The sequence below is a fragment of the Nycticebus coucang genome, chromosome 20 (genome assembly GCF_027406575.1).
Source record: "Nycticebus coucang isolate mNycCou1 chromosome 20, mNycCou1.pri, whole genome shotgun sequence".
Classification (NCBI taxonomy): domain Eukaryota; kingdom Metazoa; phylum Chordata; class Mammalia; order Primates; family Lorisidae; genus Nycticebus; species Nycticebus coucang.
The window spans coordinates 18,917,582-18,935,358 of NC_069799.1; the positions used below are offsets into that span (position 1 = coordinate 18,917,582).

At 39.6% G+C, this 17,777-nt stretch overlaps 1 protein-coding gene across 1 annotated transcript in view; it reads left to right on the forward strand.

Annotated features, from left to right (window-relative positions):
* Positions 1–2,501: 2,501 nt before the first annotated feature.
* LOC128572490 (zinc finger protein 724-like) overlaps positions 2,502–17,777 on the forward strand; it is a 48,216-nt gene continuing 32,940 nt past the window's right edge. Inside the window, exons 1-2 of the mRNA XM_053572535.1 lie at positions 2,502–2,597; positions 12,135–12,261. Coding sequence (XP_053428510.1) covers positions 2,502–2,597; positions 12,135–12,261 — 223 coding nt within the window. The remainder of the gene's footprint in view (positions 2,598–12,134; positions 12,262–17,777) is intronic.

Below are 17,777 nucleotides of genomic sequence, written 5' to 3' on the forward strand. Positions count from 1 at the left end.
CAGAATGGAAAAAGATATTTGCATGTTACACATTCAACACAGAACACATAACCAGAATCTACCAAGAACTCAAGCAAATTAACAAGAAAAGTTCAATTGTTTCCATTTAATGTTGGGCAAGAGGGTGGTGCAGTAGCTCATGCATGTAATTCTAGCACTCTGGGAGGCTGAAATAGGCATATTGCTTGAGTTCAGTAGCTGAAGAAGCCTTAGCAAGAGCAAGACACTGTCTCTTTTAAAAACCGAAAATTTTGGCGGGGAGCAGTGGTTCACACCTGTAATTCTAGTACTCTGAAAGGACAAGGATGGTAGATGCCCTAAGCAGAGCAAGATTCCATCTCTGTTAAAAAATAAAGAAAGAAAGAAATAAAAACTAGCGAGGCTTTGTGGTAAGGTGCTTGCATTCCCAGCTACTTGGGAGGCTGAGTGAGAGGATGTCTTGAGCCCAAGAGTTTGAAGTTGTTGTGGTTATGATGATGTCAGAGCACTGAACCCAGGGTAACAGGGAGACTCTGTTTAAAAAAAAAAAAAAAGTTGGGCAAGAGACATGAACAGAAACTTTTATAAAAAAATGCTATTTGTTTTTTTTTTGGTAGCCCCAGGTGGAACTGGTGGTTCAAATGCATTGGAAGAGTGGATGATCAATGACACCAATTGAGAAAATGCAATTGTTAAGAGGAATGAGAACTACTACATGCAGAGGCTATAATGGAATTAGAATACTGCTGTTTTGCAACTCTCAGCAAAATAACTAAAATTAGGAAAATACTAATCAGTAAATGATAATCAGTTATATGAAAGAGACAGGCAGATGTTCCCTGGACCCACTAATCAGCCCCAATATAAATAAAAGTGGGAAAATCAGACATATGTGTCCAAACTTTCTCTTTCTTTCTTTCTCTCTCCCTTTTCTTTCTTTCTTGTTAGACAGAGACTCACTCAGTCACCTGGGGGTTGAGTGACCTGGCATCATAACTCAAACCAACCTCATACTCCTAGGTTCAAGGGTCTCTCCTGGCTCAGCCACCCAAGTAGCTAGGACTACAGATGCCCACCACAATACCTGGCTATTTTTTTCTGTTCTTAGTAGAGACAGGTCTCACTTTCGTCAGCCTGGTTTCGAACTCCTGAGTTTAGGAGTTCCACCCACCTACAGTCTCCCAGAGTGCTAGGATTACAGCCCTGAGCCACTGTGCCCAACCCAAATATGCTGTCTTAATTGGGATGTTCTGGAAGCTTAAAATAGAGAATGGCTTTGAAAGATTTAATACCAAAAATATTTCATTAATAATATAATATCAATCACATATTGAAATAACAGTTTTTTGATGCATGTAGCTCCTACTTTAGCTCTAGTAAACATTGCTGCCTAAGAGAAATGCACCATTTTAAAAACTCGGGCTGCCTCCCTAAATAAACATGAATGTTATATTACCAAAAATATTTATTTATTTATTTTAGATACCAGTGTTTGCTCCATTGCCTAGACTGGAGTACAATGACATAATTATAGCTCATTGTAGCTCCCAGTCCCTAGGCTCCTTCTACCTCAGCCTCCTGAATAGCTGAGAGGACGGACATGCACCAGCAAGCCTAGCTATTTTGTATTTATTTATTTATTTAGAGGCAGAGTCTCAAGTTGTCGCCCTGGGTAGACTGCATGGCGTCACAGCTCACAGCAACCTCCAACTCTTGGGCTTAAGCAATTCTCTTGCCTCAGCCTCCCAAGTAGCTGGGACTACAGGCACCCGCCACAAAGTCCGGCTATTTTTTTGGTTGTAGTTGCCATTGTTTGGTGGGCCTCGGCTGGATTCGTACCCACTAGCTCTGTTATATGTGGCTGGAGCCTTAGCTGCTTGAGCTACAGGTTCTGAGCCTTGTTTTTAAGGCTCTTACTGTTGCCAATGCTGGTCTCAAACTCCATGCCTCATGTGATTCTCTTCCCTTAGAGAGCTATGAGCCACCCTTCCCAGACCCAAATCTGAAATTTAAAAATTTTCATGATTATAATTTCCAATTTCGAATATCATATATATTTATTCTAATGAATATAACATTATATACAAGGTTAAATGAAAATGGCCTCCAGGTAGTGCCAGGTCCCTTTCTGGAGAGAAAACCCTCACGGCAGCTGAGAATGAGATCCTATCACCTGTCACTCAAGAGATTAAGGGGAAGGGTTTGAAGTCTTATCCAATCAGGAGCACTGGCCTGCGATCTGTCCAATGAGGCTCTCAGAGGAAGAGGAGGTGCGGCTTTCACCATCTAGCAAGGTTTTTGTCTTTTGCTACAGCCCGCCAAGGTCAAATAAAGGAACTTTCGTTTCTCCTTCTCCTTCACTGTGGAAATTGTGAGTGTGCTGCCACATCCTTGGTATCTTTGTGCCCTGCAAATACTGAAAAATCAGAAAGTAGGATGCTGGGACAACGTGGAAGCCGGGAAATGGTGAGTGTGTGGATATAGTTCTGCTGGAGGGTAGGAACTAAGTAGAATTAGCAGTGATGGGTCCTACGCCTCCCGGTATCATCTCCGGAGGCTGTGGACCCAAGTCTCTGCTGGATGGTGCGGCTCAGAATTTGGACCTTTTTGGCTATAGGGTGGGCTAAAATTGCAGCCAGGACCCTGGGCGTCCTGTTCCATTTATAAGTGACTTCTCAGAGACAGAAGCCATCTCTGGGCAACTCTGCACCTGTAACTCCACATCTCCCCATATTGGGCGGTAAGGAGGAAAGAATCATCAGGGGAGAATCCGGACTAAGTGGTGCTGTTACGGAAATTTCTTCCTTGCGTAGGTCGTTGGTTTGCGGTTGGAAGAATGATCCCATACATCAGTGGTAAGACAGGATTTTATTAGGCAGAGAGGAATACAGGAGGTGTAAAACGCACCAGTGCTTCTGGCAATGGGATAGAAAGACCCATGTTGGAAGTCTCCCACAGGAGCCCTTTGTCTTAGTATTAGGTCTTTGCCGTTTTTTGCCTCAGGGGGTGAATTAGCGTGTGTGTGTGTGTGTGTGTCCCCTACTGAAGGTGGAACCACCCAAAACTTTCAGGCTGCTTTGTTCTTAATCTTGCTGGAGCCTAGAGGGTGTGGCCTGGAAAGGACAGGATGTTTGTGCCTAGAGATGGAGATCTGATTTCTGAGCTCACCTGGGTCTAGAGAACGGGAGTTCCCAGTCCACCCCTGAGTGGGGGAACCCTGTATCAGTGTCCCTAGTCTCTTTTGCCTGTTAATAATTAAACCCAGGACGACAAAGTGAGGCTCTGTCTCAAAAAAAATTAAACTAAGGCACTGTTAAAACTTTAAAGGGTTAATCAGAGCAAACAGAAGGCACCCACCCATGGTTTGTGTCTGGGGAACTGTTACTGAACTAAAAGGGTCCCATTGCCTGTCACTGTCAGCCACTATACAGAGATGGGAATATGTCCACCAAACTTTACTTCTCATGAGGCCAGTGATTCTGGAGAACAGGGAGAGTAGCCTTTCCAAGATTGTTCTGTTCTTCTATTTTCAAAATTTTAGTTTTATACATAATGGTTCACAGTAAAGACCACAATAACCCTTACTTTAGATAATAATCAGCACAGTACAGTGATAATGTATTATAACATTTCCAATTCAATTTTGTTAATTCCCTAAATCTTCCTAAAGCAAAGACCACGTTAACCTCTTGTTTTATTTTATTTTTTTATTTTAGACACAGAGTCTCACTTTGTTGCCCTTGGTAGAGTGCCATGGCATCATAACTCACAGCAACCTCAAACTCTTGGACTTAAGCAATCCTCTTGCCTCACTTGTTCCTGTTTAGTGGAGACGGGGGTCTCATTTTGCTCTGGCTCATCTCTCAAGTGATACAACCTGCTTTAGCATCCCCCTGTGCTAGGATTGCTGGCATCAGCTCCTGTGTCTGGCCAATCTTTATTTTAAATAATAATCAGCATAATTCAGTGATTTGTTACATTATTTCAATTTCACAAGTCAATTTCTTAAATCAGTTTTGTTAAAAAGTTCAAGATGGGCATCTTTAGGGTGGTAGCGAAATTTACAAAACAATGTGCATAGAAGACTGGAGATGAAGGTCATATTCCCACCAGACATGCTGTGGCATGTCAGCCTTAGCCAGACTGACTCCATCTTATTCTCACTGCCTATGCACTCACCACCATCCTGTTCCCCTAGAATAACTCTACTAGGGCTTGTAGTAAAATTCTAAATTTCTACTCCCCCCACTATATTCCCAAATGTCAACTTCCACTCATCAGTTCACATTATCCATTATTTGTCCTTTATTGTACTTTTCAAAGAGACAGTATTTTAATTGTTTAATTAGTTTATTTATTTATTTATTATTATTTTTTTTTTTTGGCTGGGGCTGGGTTTGAACCCATTACCTCCTGTATATGGGGCCAGCACCCTACTCCTTGAGCCACAGGAGCTGCCCCAGTTTATTTTTTGAGATATAGTCTCATTTTGTCTTCCTGAGTAGAGTGCTATGACATCATAGCTCACAGCAACCTCAAACTCTTGGGCTCAAGTGATCTTCTTGCCTCAGCCTTCCAAGTAGCTGGTATTAAGGGCACCTGCCACAATGCCCTTCTGTTTTTAGAGATGAGGTCTTGCTCTGACTCAGGGTGGTCTCAAACGTGTGATCCCCAAGCAATCCATCTCCCTTAGCCACTCGGAGTGCTAGGATTATAGGCGTGAGCCACCAGGCCCAGCTATGCTGAATTTAAAAAATAGTAAAATGCCTCATGCACTCACCTTCCACTGGACAATGCTGCTTTCTCCCTACAAGTGACCACGTGCCCAATTCCTTTTTTTTTTTTTTTTTTACTTTCACCTTGTATTTAACATAGAGCAGTGTTTTTCTCCGTTTTGCCTCTTCAGTTTTCAGTTAATGTTACTATTAATATACTATTAATATTATGAAAAAATGTTATTACGGTTTCTGTGCCTCATTCTGTGGTACACATGCTGCTGTCTGAGTCTGTGCATCACCCAATTACCTTCCTCAATTCACTTATTTTAGGACTTGAGTAGTTAGAGGGTTATTTTTGCACGTTGCTATTGCACTGCCCTACATCCATGGGACCTTTATAGCACCTTCTCTCTTCTGCATAGTTTTTTCTGAAAATGCTCTGTTTTGTCCACTCACTGTTCTAATACCCCCCTCCCCCCCCCCGTGCTTGAGGATAGTGTCTCCTGGAACTCAGATGTCCATAAGTTCAAGATCACGGGCTTAAAGCTAGCCGAGCTAAGAGCAAATACAAATTAGAAATCTTAAGATTTCTCAAAAATGAGAGAAGAGATTTTGGCCTCCTCTTTATTTTAATTTAGTATTTAACTTAGGAAATGTTTATATTGAAGTTGAAACTCTTCAGAATGTATGCAGATTATTTTAATAGCTAGATAGGGCTTTTGCCATACTTTTTAACTACAGAAAATCTTTCTCTAGGACAGGCGTCCTCAAACTTTTTAAACAGAAGGCCAATTCACTGTCCCTCAGACCACTGGAGGGCCAGACTATAGTTAAAAAAAAAAAAAACAAAAAACAAACTATGAACAAATTCCTATGCACACTGTACATATCATATTTTCAAGTAAAAAAGCAAAACAGGAACAAATAGAATCATACTGCCTCATGTGGCCTGCGGGCCGCAGTTTGAGGACCCCTGCTCTAGGACCTAGTAACTATTGTTTTTAAAATTAAATAGCCAGGAGGATAGCGTCTTATGCAACAGTTTTTGTTTTAAAGTAGGAGCCCACCCTCAGCAGGCACCAAGCTCCAAGTTGCATCTTGTCATGAAGACAAGGGAAATATGTTTTTCCTTTGAATATAGCCAATTCCAATTTCTTTTGACTACATCCAAAACAGAGGTAGCCTTTCCAATTACCAGGTACACTTAGGATGTGTTGTATACAAAAAATCGTGCTGTCAAGTCTTCTACCTGAAAATCTAGTTGTGGCAATCTCTTGCCATAGTGCCTGTGATATACATCATATTCTAGTTTAATTATGTTTTTTTTTTTTTTGTTTGTTTTTTTTTCCTGTTTTAGCATAGTGGACAGATTTTCTGGGATAGGGATTATTATCTTACTATATTTCTGAAATGTTGTCCAGGGTTTCCAGACATGATATGAACATACAAGATGTACCATCAGTTTCACTGTGGAGGCATCTCTTTCAAGCTCTTTCAGTCACAACTCAGTTGTACAAAAGAAAAACACATTGTACACTGCCCCAAAATTGATAGGTGGGATCATCTCTCTGCCTCATTGGGATCTACAATCTCTTTTTGAGAAGTTAGAGCATATTTATCTAAACAAGAAATTCACGGGGCACCAGTCAGTTCAGCTTTATTTTTTTCAATGCGTCAGAGTCCATGGGGTCCCATAACTCAACAGGCTTGCTCATGTGCATTGAGTAGGTCTTAGAATCTCAATTCCACCTTCTTTTATACAAATGTTCATGGATGTGCAGAAGGCACCTGCAATGTCCCCACCTCTCCAAGACTTAAATCTATAGCTGCAAAATTTAAATTTAGGTCCTGGCGTTCTTAAGGATGTTTTAGAGCCTTTCCCAGAGGAAATCTCTTCTCCAGCTTCCCTTCCCTCACTGTTACATTCAAGAGTACAGAGCCAGATTATTTCCACCTAGAAGCTGCATATAAGATCTGGGCTCCAACCTGGAATTCAGAAGACAGGGCCAGTTTTTGAACTGAGATTACTATACATAACCTCAGGGAGACATTTTCTTCATTAAGAAAAATAAACATTGATCATAGATAAATTATTTTTTGGAGACAGTCTCATTTGTCACCAAATAGACTGTCACCAAATAGAGTGCCATGGCATCATAACTCACATCAACCTCTTAGACTAAAGTGATCCTCATGTTTCAGTTACCAGAGTAGCTAGGATGGGCACCTGCCACAATGTCCACCATTTTTTCTCTCTATTATTTTTTTTTTTTTAGGAGATGGGGTTGATGGGATCTTGCTTTTGCTCAGGCTGGTCTTGAACTTTAGAGCTCAAGCAATCCACCTGCCTTGGTTTCCTAGAGTTGTAGGAATACAGGTGTGAGCCACCATGCTGGCCAACATAGATGCCTTAAGTCTCCAATTTTGGAGTGGGTACCTTAAAGTTTGCCAAAAGTTTGCCACACCTTGTTCAGTGAGCTGCTGTCGTTTTTGTGGGATTCTTGGTGTAAGCAGAATCTGGTGGCAGAAAGTGTAAGTGTAAATAAGCACCTCAGACACCAGAGGGCAAGGCCACAAAATATTCATTGTCATGACCACAACAATGCCAACTTATACAATGTTAGTGAGTAATTTTGACCCTCCACTTACCCCAGAATTAGCAGATCACAGAGAGCTAATAGCTCACAGCTGATCCAGGGTCAGATGCTTCACCAGGTCAGGTTTATTCTCTCCTCTGACCCACACAGTCAGCCTGAGTGTCTTCTGCCTGCATCATGATGGGGGCATCAGCCAAGTGTTACTAGGGACTCTTACCAGGTCATGGAAGATTTTGACAGTGTCTTGTGCACACTGGGCTCAACACCGACAACAACGTTTATTCCTGAATCCATCTCATGGGGGGGGAAATGCATGGTCTGAGGTTTGTTTCTCTCACATAAGGAGGCTCACCGGAGAGCTGCTCATTTCCTGGTACTTGGGTGAAGAACAAGGGGGAGGACTGGAGATGCAAACTGATAGTTAAATCAAATGCCTTCATTTTTCTGGCCATAAAAAAATCAGATGAAGTAGTTACGGCCTTTAATGACCAGAAACTTTCAGTCTAAAATATTATATAAATGGTTGCACTTAGCATCTTGCTTTCTACACCAAGAAGGGAGGCATGCAGGCGAGTGAGTAGGTCTCTTACGTTGTTGCGAGTACTGATGTCACCCCTGAAGGGCAATATATGAACCGAAATGTTGTCATTATGATTATTATTCATATAACTTTTACAATGTTAAAAATTAATATTAAGCTTACAATTTTCTTAGAAAACTCTGTGTTTTGGTTAAATTATTTGTTATTGTATGTTATAAAATAAATATGGATAGAGTTGAAAAATTAAAATCAAATGCTGTGAGTAAAATTCCTCTTGGGTAGGCTTAGGAAAGCTAGAACTAAAGAATAGTCATGTGGAGATGAAAAGCCCAAGGCCTGCTTGCTCCCTGCCTCAGCACTGTCCAGATCCATTCTTTTGTGACCCTGGTCCAAGTCTGTCCCTATCCTAAAATTTTCACCCACAGACACAGCTAGAAGAGATTAGACTTCTGCTTGAGTGCTCTTGCTGTCTTTCCAAATCCAGTGCTCACAAGGTTTTAAAACACAAAAGCAAGTGAATAAAAATGCAAGACTTTATATTTCGAGGCCTTCTTTTTTCATTAAGACCTGTGTCTCTAGAGAAATCCCACCAGGCAACCTGGTTTTCATTCTCATAGATCTAGTCACTGCTCTACATATCATAAAAAGGTAAATATAAACAGAGCGATGAAAAAAATCCCCCTAAACGTCCCTCTGCTCTTTCTTATATGGCTACTGTCTGTAATTAGCTGTGATAGGGAAAACCACTGTTCTGTATATTTGTTAAATATATTTGTAATATATTTATATGTAATAGGGAAACAAGAGAAATGTAAAGACCAGGTGTTTATTTAATCTGAATCCTGCTTGGAATTTGGGGACATTTAGTACCTGACTCCCAGGGTATTGTGAACATTAACTCACACTGTGATGGTCCCAGCACAGAGCTCTGTCACATACTTGTGAGCATGTGATATCTACTCAGTATACATTGCACTAGCACACTGCACATGTTCTACAGACTCACTCAGACATTGCTGCCTTCTCCAGTCCTCTGTAAACGTTCAATTGCCAGCAAAAAAAAATTGACCTTTCAGGACAGTATTTCTGCTGTGATAAGAGTGTTGTCTGTGAGGGACTCTGTGCTGTCCCTGCTGTCTCTAGCTGAGTGTTGCTGCTCATGGGTCTAGGACATTTTTAAGAGCGAGTTGTCGTAGAAGACCTCTTTCAAATCTGCAGAACCACATTACTTAAAGTAGGGCCCAGAATCCCAAATGATTTGAAAATTGGGAGACAGGACTTTACTAAGTGGTTCTCAGCCCAGGCTTCTAGTTGGTATCATATGGCCAATTTGAAGACATACTATCACCTGTGCCCTCCCCACTGATGTTGTTTCTATGATTACATTCAGATTATGATTTAATTTTCCCACTCCTATTACAGTGGTGATTGTGGTCCATCAGTGTTCATTGACAGCTGAGGCTAATTTGTCCTATTACAGCTGATGGTAACTTCATTCCTTTGGTTACGGGGCTCTTTGCAAGATTCCTTCACTATAAAGTTTTATGGTTTTTCTCATTGTCATTAATGCTATTAATATGTTGGAATAATATACTGAGTGATGTGGATAAACCATCACATTTAATGCCAAAATTCTCCCTTTTAGTTTCTGTTTCCTCTTAGCTTATGTCGGAGAAGTAAGGCTCTCATATTTGTTGACTGGAGATAGTGCTTTTGAAATTGGTTAAATTAAAAAAAAAACTCAGTCTTGTTGGTTTTCATCTTATTTTCTCCTCATGGCACAAGCATGTTTCTTTTATTACTTTTCTGTATGTTCAGGGAAAAGATATAAGAATTAAAATGTATGACTAATATATTTGAGAATCTCGACATTTCATAATATAACAGGGCACACAGAATATATAAAACAAAAATTGAAAAAATAAAATGATCAGGATAAATATCTTTAATTTTAGTTAATATCTATGTGCATGGTGGTGTCCATAGTATATTTGTTTAAAAATCATTGTATATTTATAATTCTTTTACAATTAAATGTATTTATTTACACAAAAATGTTCTATCACTTTCCAGGTGCTTAGAGTTACAATTTCTGTGTATTTGTGTGTAGAAAATATAAGCATTATTTGATCAATTTTGTGTCGCTGCCTTCTCAACTTTTTTCATTACTCTTTTCAGTTATGAATTCTGCTGTGAACATTTGGTTGGGGTTGGCTTTATCTTGGCCTGTATGTCCCCTTGAGGTAAATTCTAAGTTAGATAAATTGCAGTAAAACCCAGGTTCTATTTTTTACAGAATAATTGGCAAAATATTCTCCTAAAACAGTACTATTTTTCTCATAGTTTATTTTTGTGGGTTTAAACACTAATATAAAAAAAAACTGCTAGAATGACCTCTAGTATGCAGCAGATGTTGAAGAAGGATTGCTGTATACATGCTATTACATTATAATCTGTGTATTTAATAAACTCCCAATTCCATGTTATCCATGCATTCTTCCCTTAGTGTTCTACCTCTTTACTGTTCACAAGTGTGGCTTTTAGACCTGATGCTCCAGCATCACTGTTGAGTTTGTTAGCAACAAAGAATCGCAGCCTCACCTAGATCTTCTGAATCAGAATCTGCTTTATAATAAGATCTCCAGTTCATTGTTGTATGTATACACACACAGAAATGAGAAAAGTACTTCTAACTCACCCTGACTTCCATCTGAAGAATAGCTACAACTGATTCTTCCTCTTTTTTTTTTTCTTTTGAGACAGAGTCTCACTTTGTCACTCTTGGTAAAGTGTCTTGGCATCACAGCTCACAGCAACCTCAAACTCCCAAGAGTAATTCTCTAGCCTCAGCCTCCTGAGTAACTGGGACTACAGGTGCCTGCCACAATGCCCAGCTATTTTTTTTTTAGAGATGGGGTCTTGCTCTGGCTCAAACTGTTCATGTACTGCTGAGTTCAAGCAATCCACGCACCTTAGCCTTTTAAGTGCTAGGATAACAGGCACAAGTCACCGAGCCCAACCAATACAAGTAATTCTATATGATGTAATTATAGTACTCAAAATGTATATTCCTGTGTTGATGCTTTAATTTGTATTTTACATTCTATATAAGCATAGTATCTACACTAATTTTTGGATCTTACTTTATTTTCTTTCCACAGAGGTAGAAAATGCCTTCGGGTAAGGGTGGGCACAGTGACTCTTGCTGGTAATCCAAACACTCTGGGCAGCTGAGGCTGTTGGATTGCTTGAGCTCAGGTGTTTTAGAACAGCCTGAGCCAGCATGAGACCCCATCTCTACTAAAAATGAACAAAAGCAGCAGGCAATTGTGGTAGGCACCTGTAGTCCCAGCTACTCAAGAGGCTAAGGCAAGAGGATCTCTTGAGCCCAAGGGTTTGAGGATGCTGTGAGCTATGAGGGCACCATGGTACTCTACCTCGGTGACAGAGTGAGGCTCTATCTCTAAAAAGAAAGAAAAAGTCTTCAGGTATGTTAGTGTAAAATGTATCTTATGTAATTAAGGTCACTTGTGTTTCTCAGGACCCATACTCTTAACCTCCTCATTTTTTAATTAATTAATTAAATTTTTTGAGACAGAGTCTCACTATGTTGCCCTCAGTAGAGTGCTATGGTGTCACAGCTCACAGCAACCTCCAACTCTTGGGCTCAAGCGATTCTCTTGCCTCAGCCTCCCAAGTAGCTGGGACTACAGGTGCCTGCCGCAATGACCCACTACTTTTTGGTGGCAGTTGTCATTGTTGTTTTAGTAGGCCCAGGCCGGGCTCTAACCCACGAGCCTTGGTGTATGTGGCTGGCACCCTACTCCCTGAGGTACAGGCATTGAGCCTCATTTTTTTTTTTTGAGACAGAGTCTTTGTTGCCCTCAGAAGATTGCCATTGCCATGGTATCACAATTTTAAACTCTTGGGCTCAGCCTCCTGAAAAATAACAATGCCCAGTTATTTTTTAGAGATAGGGTCTCGCTCTTGCTTAGGCTGGTCTTGAACTCCTATGCCAAGCAATCCACCTGTTTTGGCCTCCCAGAGAGCTAGGATAACAGACATGAGTTGCCTGATCTTAACCCCCTCATTTTATCTGGGGTCAAATTAAGAACTCTGCCTACTACCAACTCTGCCTAGTGCCTTGTGCCTAGCTATTTATTTACTCAGGGAGTGTTGATACGTCGTTATGTGGGCATATAATTCTCTTTAGAGGAGTGGGAATACCTGGATCCTGAACACTCTGTCCATGACCGCTTGGGCAATGTGTTATTTATTTATTTATTTATTTTATTTCAGGAACTATTGACATTCAGGGATGTCACCATAGAATTTACTCCAGAAGAGTGGGAATGCTTGGACACTGCTCAACGGAAATTGTATAGGGATGTGATGTTAGAGAACTACAGAAACCTGGTCTTTGTGGGTGAGAATACCTTACCTCCAGAATATTTACCTCAATGGTTTTATTTCTTTCCTTTTGTGAATGTGTCTTTAAAGCTTCAACTTCATATGAATAAATCTCAAATTCTTGATGTCACAGAAAAAGGTTGGGGTTACATATGAAATAAATTCCTTGTGTTTGACCTAATGATTTACCTTCTTTCTTGAGGTGATTTGCAAATTTCATTCTAGTGGTGATTCTAGAAATTTAATGATACAATGTATGTTTTTTCTCTACACCTTAAAATCCAATTCCTCCTATTTATTTTAAATTCAGTCATATTTGAAAGTGAAGCACAGTATACACAAATTGAATATTGAATATTCTTTTTTTTTTTTGTAGAGACAGAGTTTCACTTTATGGCCCTCGGTAGAGTGCCGTGGCGTCACACAGCTCACAGCAACCTCCAACTCCTGGGCTTAGGCGATTCTCCTGCCTCAGCCTCCCGAGTAGCTGGAACTACAGGCACCCGCCACAACGCCCGGCTATTTTTTGGTTGCAGTTTGGCCGGGGCTGGGTTTGAACCCGCCACCCTCGGCATATGGGGCCGGCGCCCTACTCACTGAGCCACAGGCGCCGCCCTGAATATTGAATATTCTTTAGAGGCTGTCAGAAAGTAGTAATTGGAAAATAATTTTCTACAATCTTCCGTAATATTCTCTCTTCTCTACTGAACTGAGTACCATATTAAGTACTTAAATACTTAAGAATACATTTTAAATATTTTATAGAGGCTGTCAAATTGGTAATTTGGAAAGTGATTTTTTAGAATCTTCTGCCATTTTTTCTCTATCGAGTATAATACAAAGCTGAAAGTTGATGAACCCCAAGCAAAATTCATGTGTCTTTTTCTAATAAAATACAACTTCTTGTCTTTCAACTGGACCTGGTCACTTATTTGAAACAAATTTGTGGCTCAGTCGGTAGGGCGCCGGCCCCATATGCCGAGGGTGGCGGGTTCAAACCCAGCCCCGGCCAAACTGCAACCAAAAAAATAGCCGGGTGTTGTGGCAGGCGCCTGTAGTCCCAGCTACTCGGGAGGCTGAGGCAAGAGTATCACTTAAGCCCAGGAGTTGGAGGTTGCTGTGAGCTGTGTGAGGCCACAGCACTCTACCGAGGGCCGTAAAGTGAGACTCTGTCTCTACAAAAAAAAAAAAGAGGGAAGAAACAATAGCCAAACATCTAGTCGGAGCAAGTGAATGAAACAGATGGCACAGGTCACAGGTCAAGGAGGAAACCAGACTTTTAAGTGTGGATTTAGAAACTCTGGCACAATAAAACAAATTTTTAAGAAGCCTAGGTTTATTTCTCTTGTTGTCACAGAAGGATGTCTTCTTTCTCATGTTCTTAAATTATCTGAGGATTAATTGTCCTAAAGATTATAAAAAATATTATCTGAGGATTTCTCTTGCCCTTCCTTAATCTATCAAATTCAGAGTAAGGGCCTTAGTCCTCCATTGGCCTGTAAGGGTTATGATCTATTTATCCATTCCCTTGACCATCCTGAGGAAAACTTTGCATATTTCTGACCACCCCTAAGTTAAGCCATTTTAAGTTGTTTTTGCCTAATGTCAGAAATATATAAACATAGTGGTAACATTGTGGTATTGATTCAGAAGTCCTAGCAATACTGTAGAGGGATGGCAAATATTTCCTTTTTCTTTTCTTTTTTTTTCTTGAGACGTCTCACTTTGTTGCCCTCAGTAGGGTGTGATGGCATCACAACTCACAGCAACCTCCAGCTCTTGGGCTTAGGCAATTCTCTTGCCTCAGCCTCCCGAGTACCTGGGACCACAGGCACCCACCACAATGCCCAGCCATTTTTTTTTGTTGTTGCAGTTTGGCTGGGGCTGGGTTTGAAACTGCTACCCTCAGTATATGGGGCCGGCACCCTACTTACTGAGCCACAGGTACCATCCAGCAAATACTTGTTTTCTTAATTTTTAATTGTATGGAAGTTTCAAAGGTGTTTCTACAGAAATTGGGACCCTGCAATTTCATCAGAATACAAAGGACCTCCCTGTAATTAAATATTAAATTACATATTATATATTAAATATTTAATTAGATATTTAATGCTTAAATATTTACTTTAAAAATCTAATCCTATAATTTACACTAACAGTTACTTTTTCCTATGCTGAACTAAGATTAAAACTTTAAGCTGTATATGCATAATTTCCACATGTGTAAAATAGTTTAATACACTACTTTCCATATGGAGTTCTTAGATTAAAATGGTCTATGAAGAGTTTAGAACATTGTCCAGCACAGAGTAACATTTTGACTGTTACCTTATGTTTAGTAATTATCATTTTATGATTTTTTTCTGGTTAAGTATGCAGATTACTGAGAATTTATCCTCTATGTTTATTTGTTGTTCATTCTTTTTTCCTAATATTGAGTTTTTACAAGTGTAAATTTTATGTTTTTGAAGTGTACAATTTAATAATTTGATATACATATGCATTGTATAATGATTAATACAATGAATTTTACACATCCATTATCTTACATACATAGTTGCCAGATTTTGGGGGGAGAGCACTGAAGTTCTACTCTCTTAATCTAGTTGAGAGTATTAGTTAATCTCAAGTGTACCGTAAGGCACTGTGAAGTATATTCACAATGCTGTACATTATGTCTCCTAAATTTATTCATCTTGTAAATGAAATTTATCCTTTTTGACAAATATCTCCCCATTTTTATGACCACCTACAGTTGGTATCCACTGTTCTATTCTCTACTTTTATGATCTCTACATTTTTAGGTTCCAAAAATAGCTCATATTATGTGGTAATTGTATCGCTTTATTTTATTACAATTACCATAATTTTGTAGTGGTTGATCCATCCATTTTCATGAATGACAGGATTATCCTTTAAATATATGAGGGGAGATAATCTCTTTGTGTCCCTGATTTCGTTTCCTTTGGGTATATAGCCTAAATTGAAACTGAAAGATTGTATAGCACTTCTGTTTTTAATATTTCTGAAGCCTGGTTGGGCACAGTGGCTCATGCCTGTAATCCTAGCACTCTGAGAGGCCAAGGCAGGTGGATTGCCTGAACTCAGGAATTTGAGACCAGCATGAGCTAGAGTGAGACCCAACCTCTAAAAATGGCTAAGCATTGTGGCAGCACCTATAGTCCCAGCTGTTGGGAGGCTGATGCAAGAGGATTGTTTGAGCCTTAGAGTTTGAGGTTGCTGTGAGCTATGATGCCACAACACTCTACCGAGGGTGACAAAATGAAACTCTGTCTCAAAAAATACATATATTTGAGAAGCCTCCATACAATTTTCTATAACACCTGGATCAATTTACTTTCCCACTGACTTGTGCAAGAGTTTCCTTTTCTTCTCACCTTTGGGAACATTTATTAACCCTTGAATTGAAGTTACAACAGTGAAGTGATATATCATTGCGGTTTGACTTGCATTTCTTTTTTTTTTGAGACAGAGTCTCACTCTCACTATGTTGCCCTCAGTAGAGTGCCATAGTGTCACAGCTCACAGCAACCTCAAACTCTTGGGCTTAAGTGATTCTCTTACCTCAGCCTACCGAGTAGCTGGGACTACAAGCATCCGCCACAATGCCCAGCTATTTTTTCGTTGCGGTTGTCATTGTTGTTTAGAAGATCCAGGCTGGGCTTGAACCCACCAGCATTGGTGTATGTGGCTGGCACCCGACTCACTGAGTTACAGATGACCAGCTGACTTGCTTTTTCTTGATGTACAATGGGGGCAGAGTATCTTTATGTAGGATAAATTTTATATCTTTACAGAAATATCTACTGAAGTCCTTTGCACATTTTAAGTCAGATTTACCTTTTTTGGCGTTGCTGCTTTAAGTCCTTATGTATTATAAATACTATATTCATCAAATATATTTTTTCTCAATCTTTTGTTTGCTCATTTATTTTTTTAATTTCTTTTTCTGTGCAAGAACTTTTTACTTTGATGTAGTCTTACTTGTTTTTGGCTTTCGGTGTTTTGGGTTGTAATTTTTTACTGTGATAAAAAATCTTTACAAAAATTAATATTGAAGAGATTATTCTCTTCACTTTCTCATAGAAGTTATATAGTTTCTGGTATTGTATTTAATGTTAATTTATTTCGAGTTTTATTTCTGTATACAGTACGAAAATTCAATTTAACTCTTGTGCACAGGGATAGCTACTTTTTATTATCATTTATTGATGAGTTTATACTTTCTCATTCACATATCTTGGTGTCCTTGTCAAAAACTACTTGACTATATACTAATGGGATAATTTCTGTTTATTCTATTCTTTTCCATCAGTCTATTTATCTTTTTTTAGGTCAATACCATACTTGTGGTTAGCTTAGCTTTGTAGTATTTTGAAATCAAGAAGTGTGCAGACTCCAGCTTTGTTCTCTCTCAAGATTCTCTCGCCTATTTGGGGTCATTTGTGACTTTATAGAAATTTTTGAATTCTTTACCATTTCTGTGAAAAATACCATTTTAATTTTAATAGGAATTATATGGAGATTGTAGATTGCTTTGTAGAGTGTGGTCATTTTATATTAATTATTTAAATGTGTGAACAATGGATATCTTTTCATTTATTTGAATCTTCATTCATTAATGTCAAATTTGACCAGATAGATCTTTCACTTCCTTTGTTAAATTGAGTCTTAAAATGCTTTTTAAATTGCAGATGAATAAGGAGTACATACTACTAGCTTACATAGTTTTGCTGGGTTGTAGTTGTGTCCTTCAGCCAGGAAGTGTGCAGTATACCCATGTAGACCCATTGGATGGAAATTTACCCAACTCCTTCACCCCCTCCCCAACTTGAATTTTATTGAGTTTTTTTCTCACCTGAGCATGTAGTTGTTTAGTCTTTTTTTTTTTTCCTTTTTAAGACAAGCATGAAACTAAGATTACTGAAGAAGAGAATGATAGGCTTACAGAGTAAGACAGTTTACAAAGCAGGGTACATTTGCCATAGATAGCCAGTGGACCTCTATCATCAGGAGAAATAGACAAAGAAGCAAAGAGACATGGCTTATGGCCAGTAGTTCTCTTTTATACCACTTGGGTCTGCCTACTTCATGGTTCTCAGGTCACCTTGGAATCATTAGTCTTACTGCACATGCAGACCTCCCATGAGACTCATTGAGAACCTATGGGGGATGTGAACCACATGTTAAGTCTTAAGACTGTGCTAGGTCACCTTGAGGACTCTGTTGTACCTGTTGCTAGGCTAGAGTCTTCTACATTTGTTTGCAATTGGCACACTAAGTTCTGACTGGTAGATTGGAAGGGTGGTTCCTCCTCTCCAGGTGTGAGCGATCACTTGGGACAAAATTAGAGTGGGTGGCACCAAGTTGGAGGCCTCGGGGCCCTCACCAGGTCCTCCTTCCTTGGGAGAGCTGTTTCCTAACTTAATTTCCTTCTTTTCTGTACTAGAGGCCCAAATCATTGGGCCAGTGGGGAAGCGGGTGTGTGTCATCTGGCTTTTCTTACTGAGA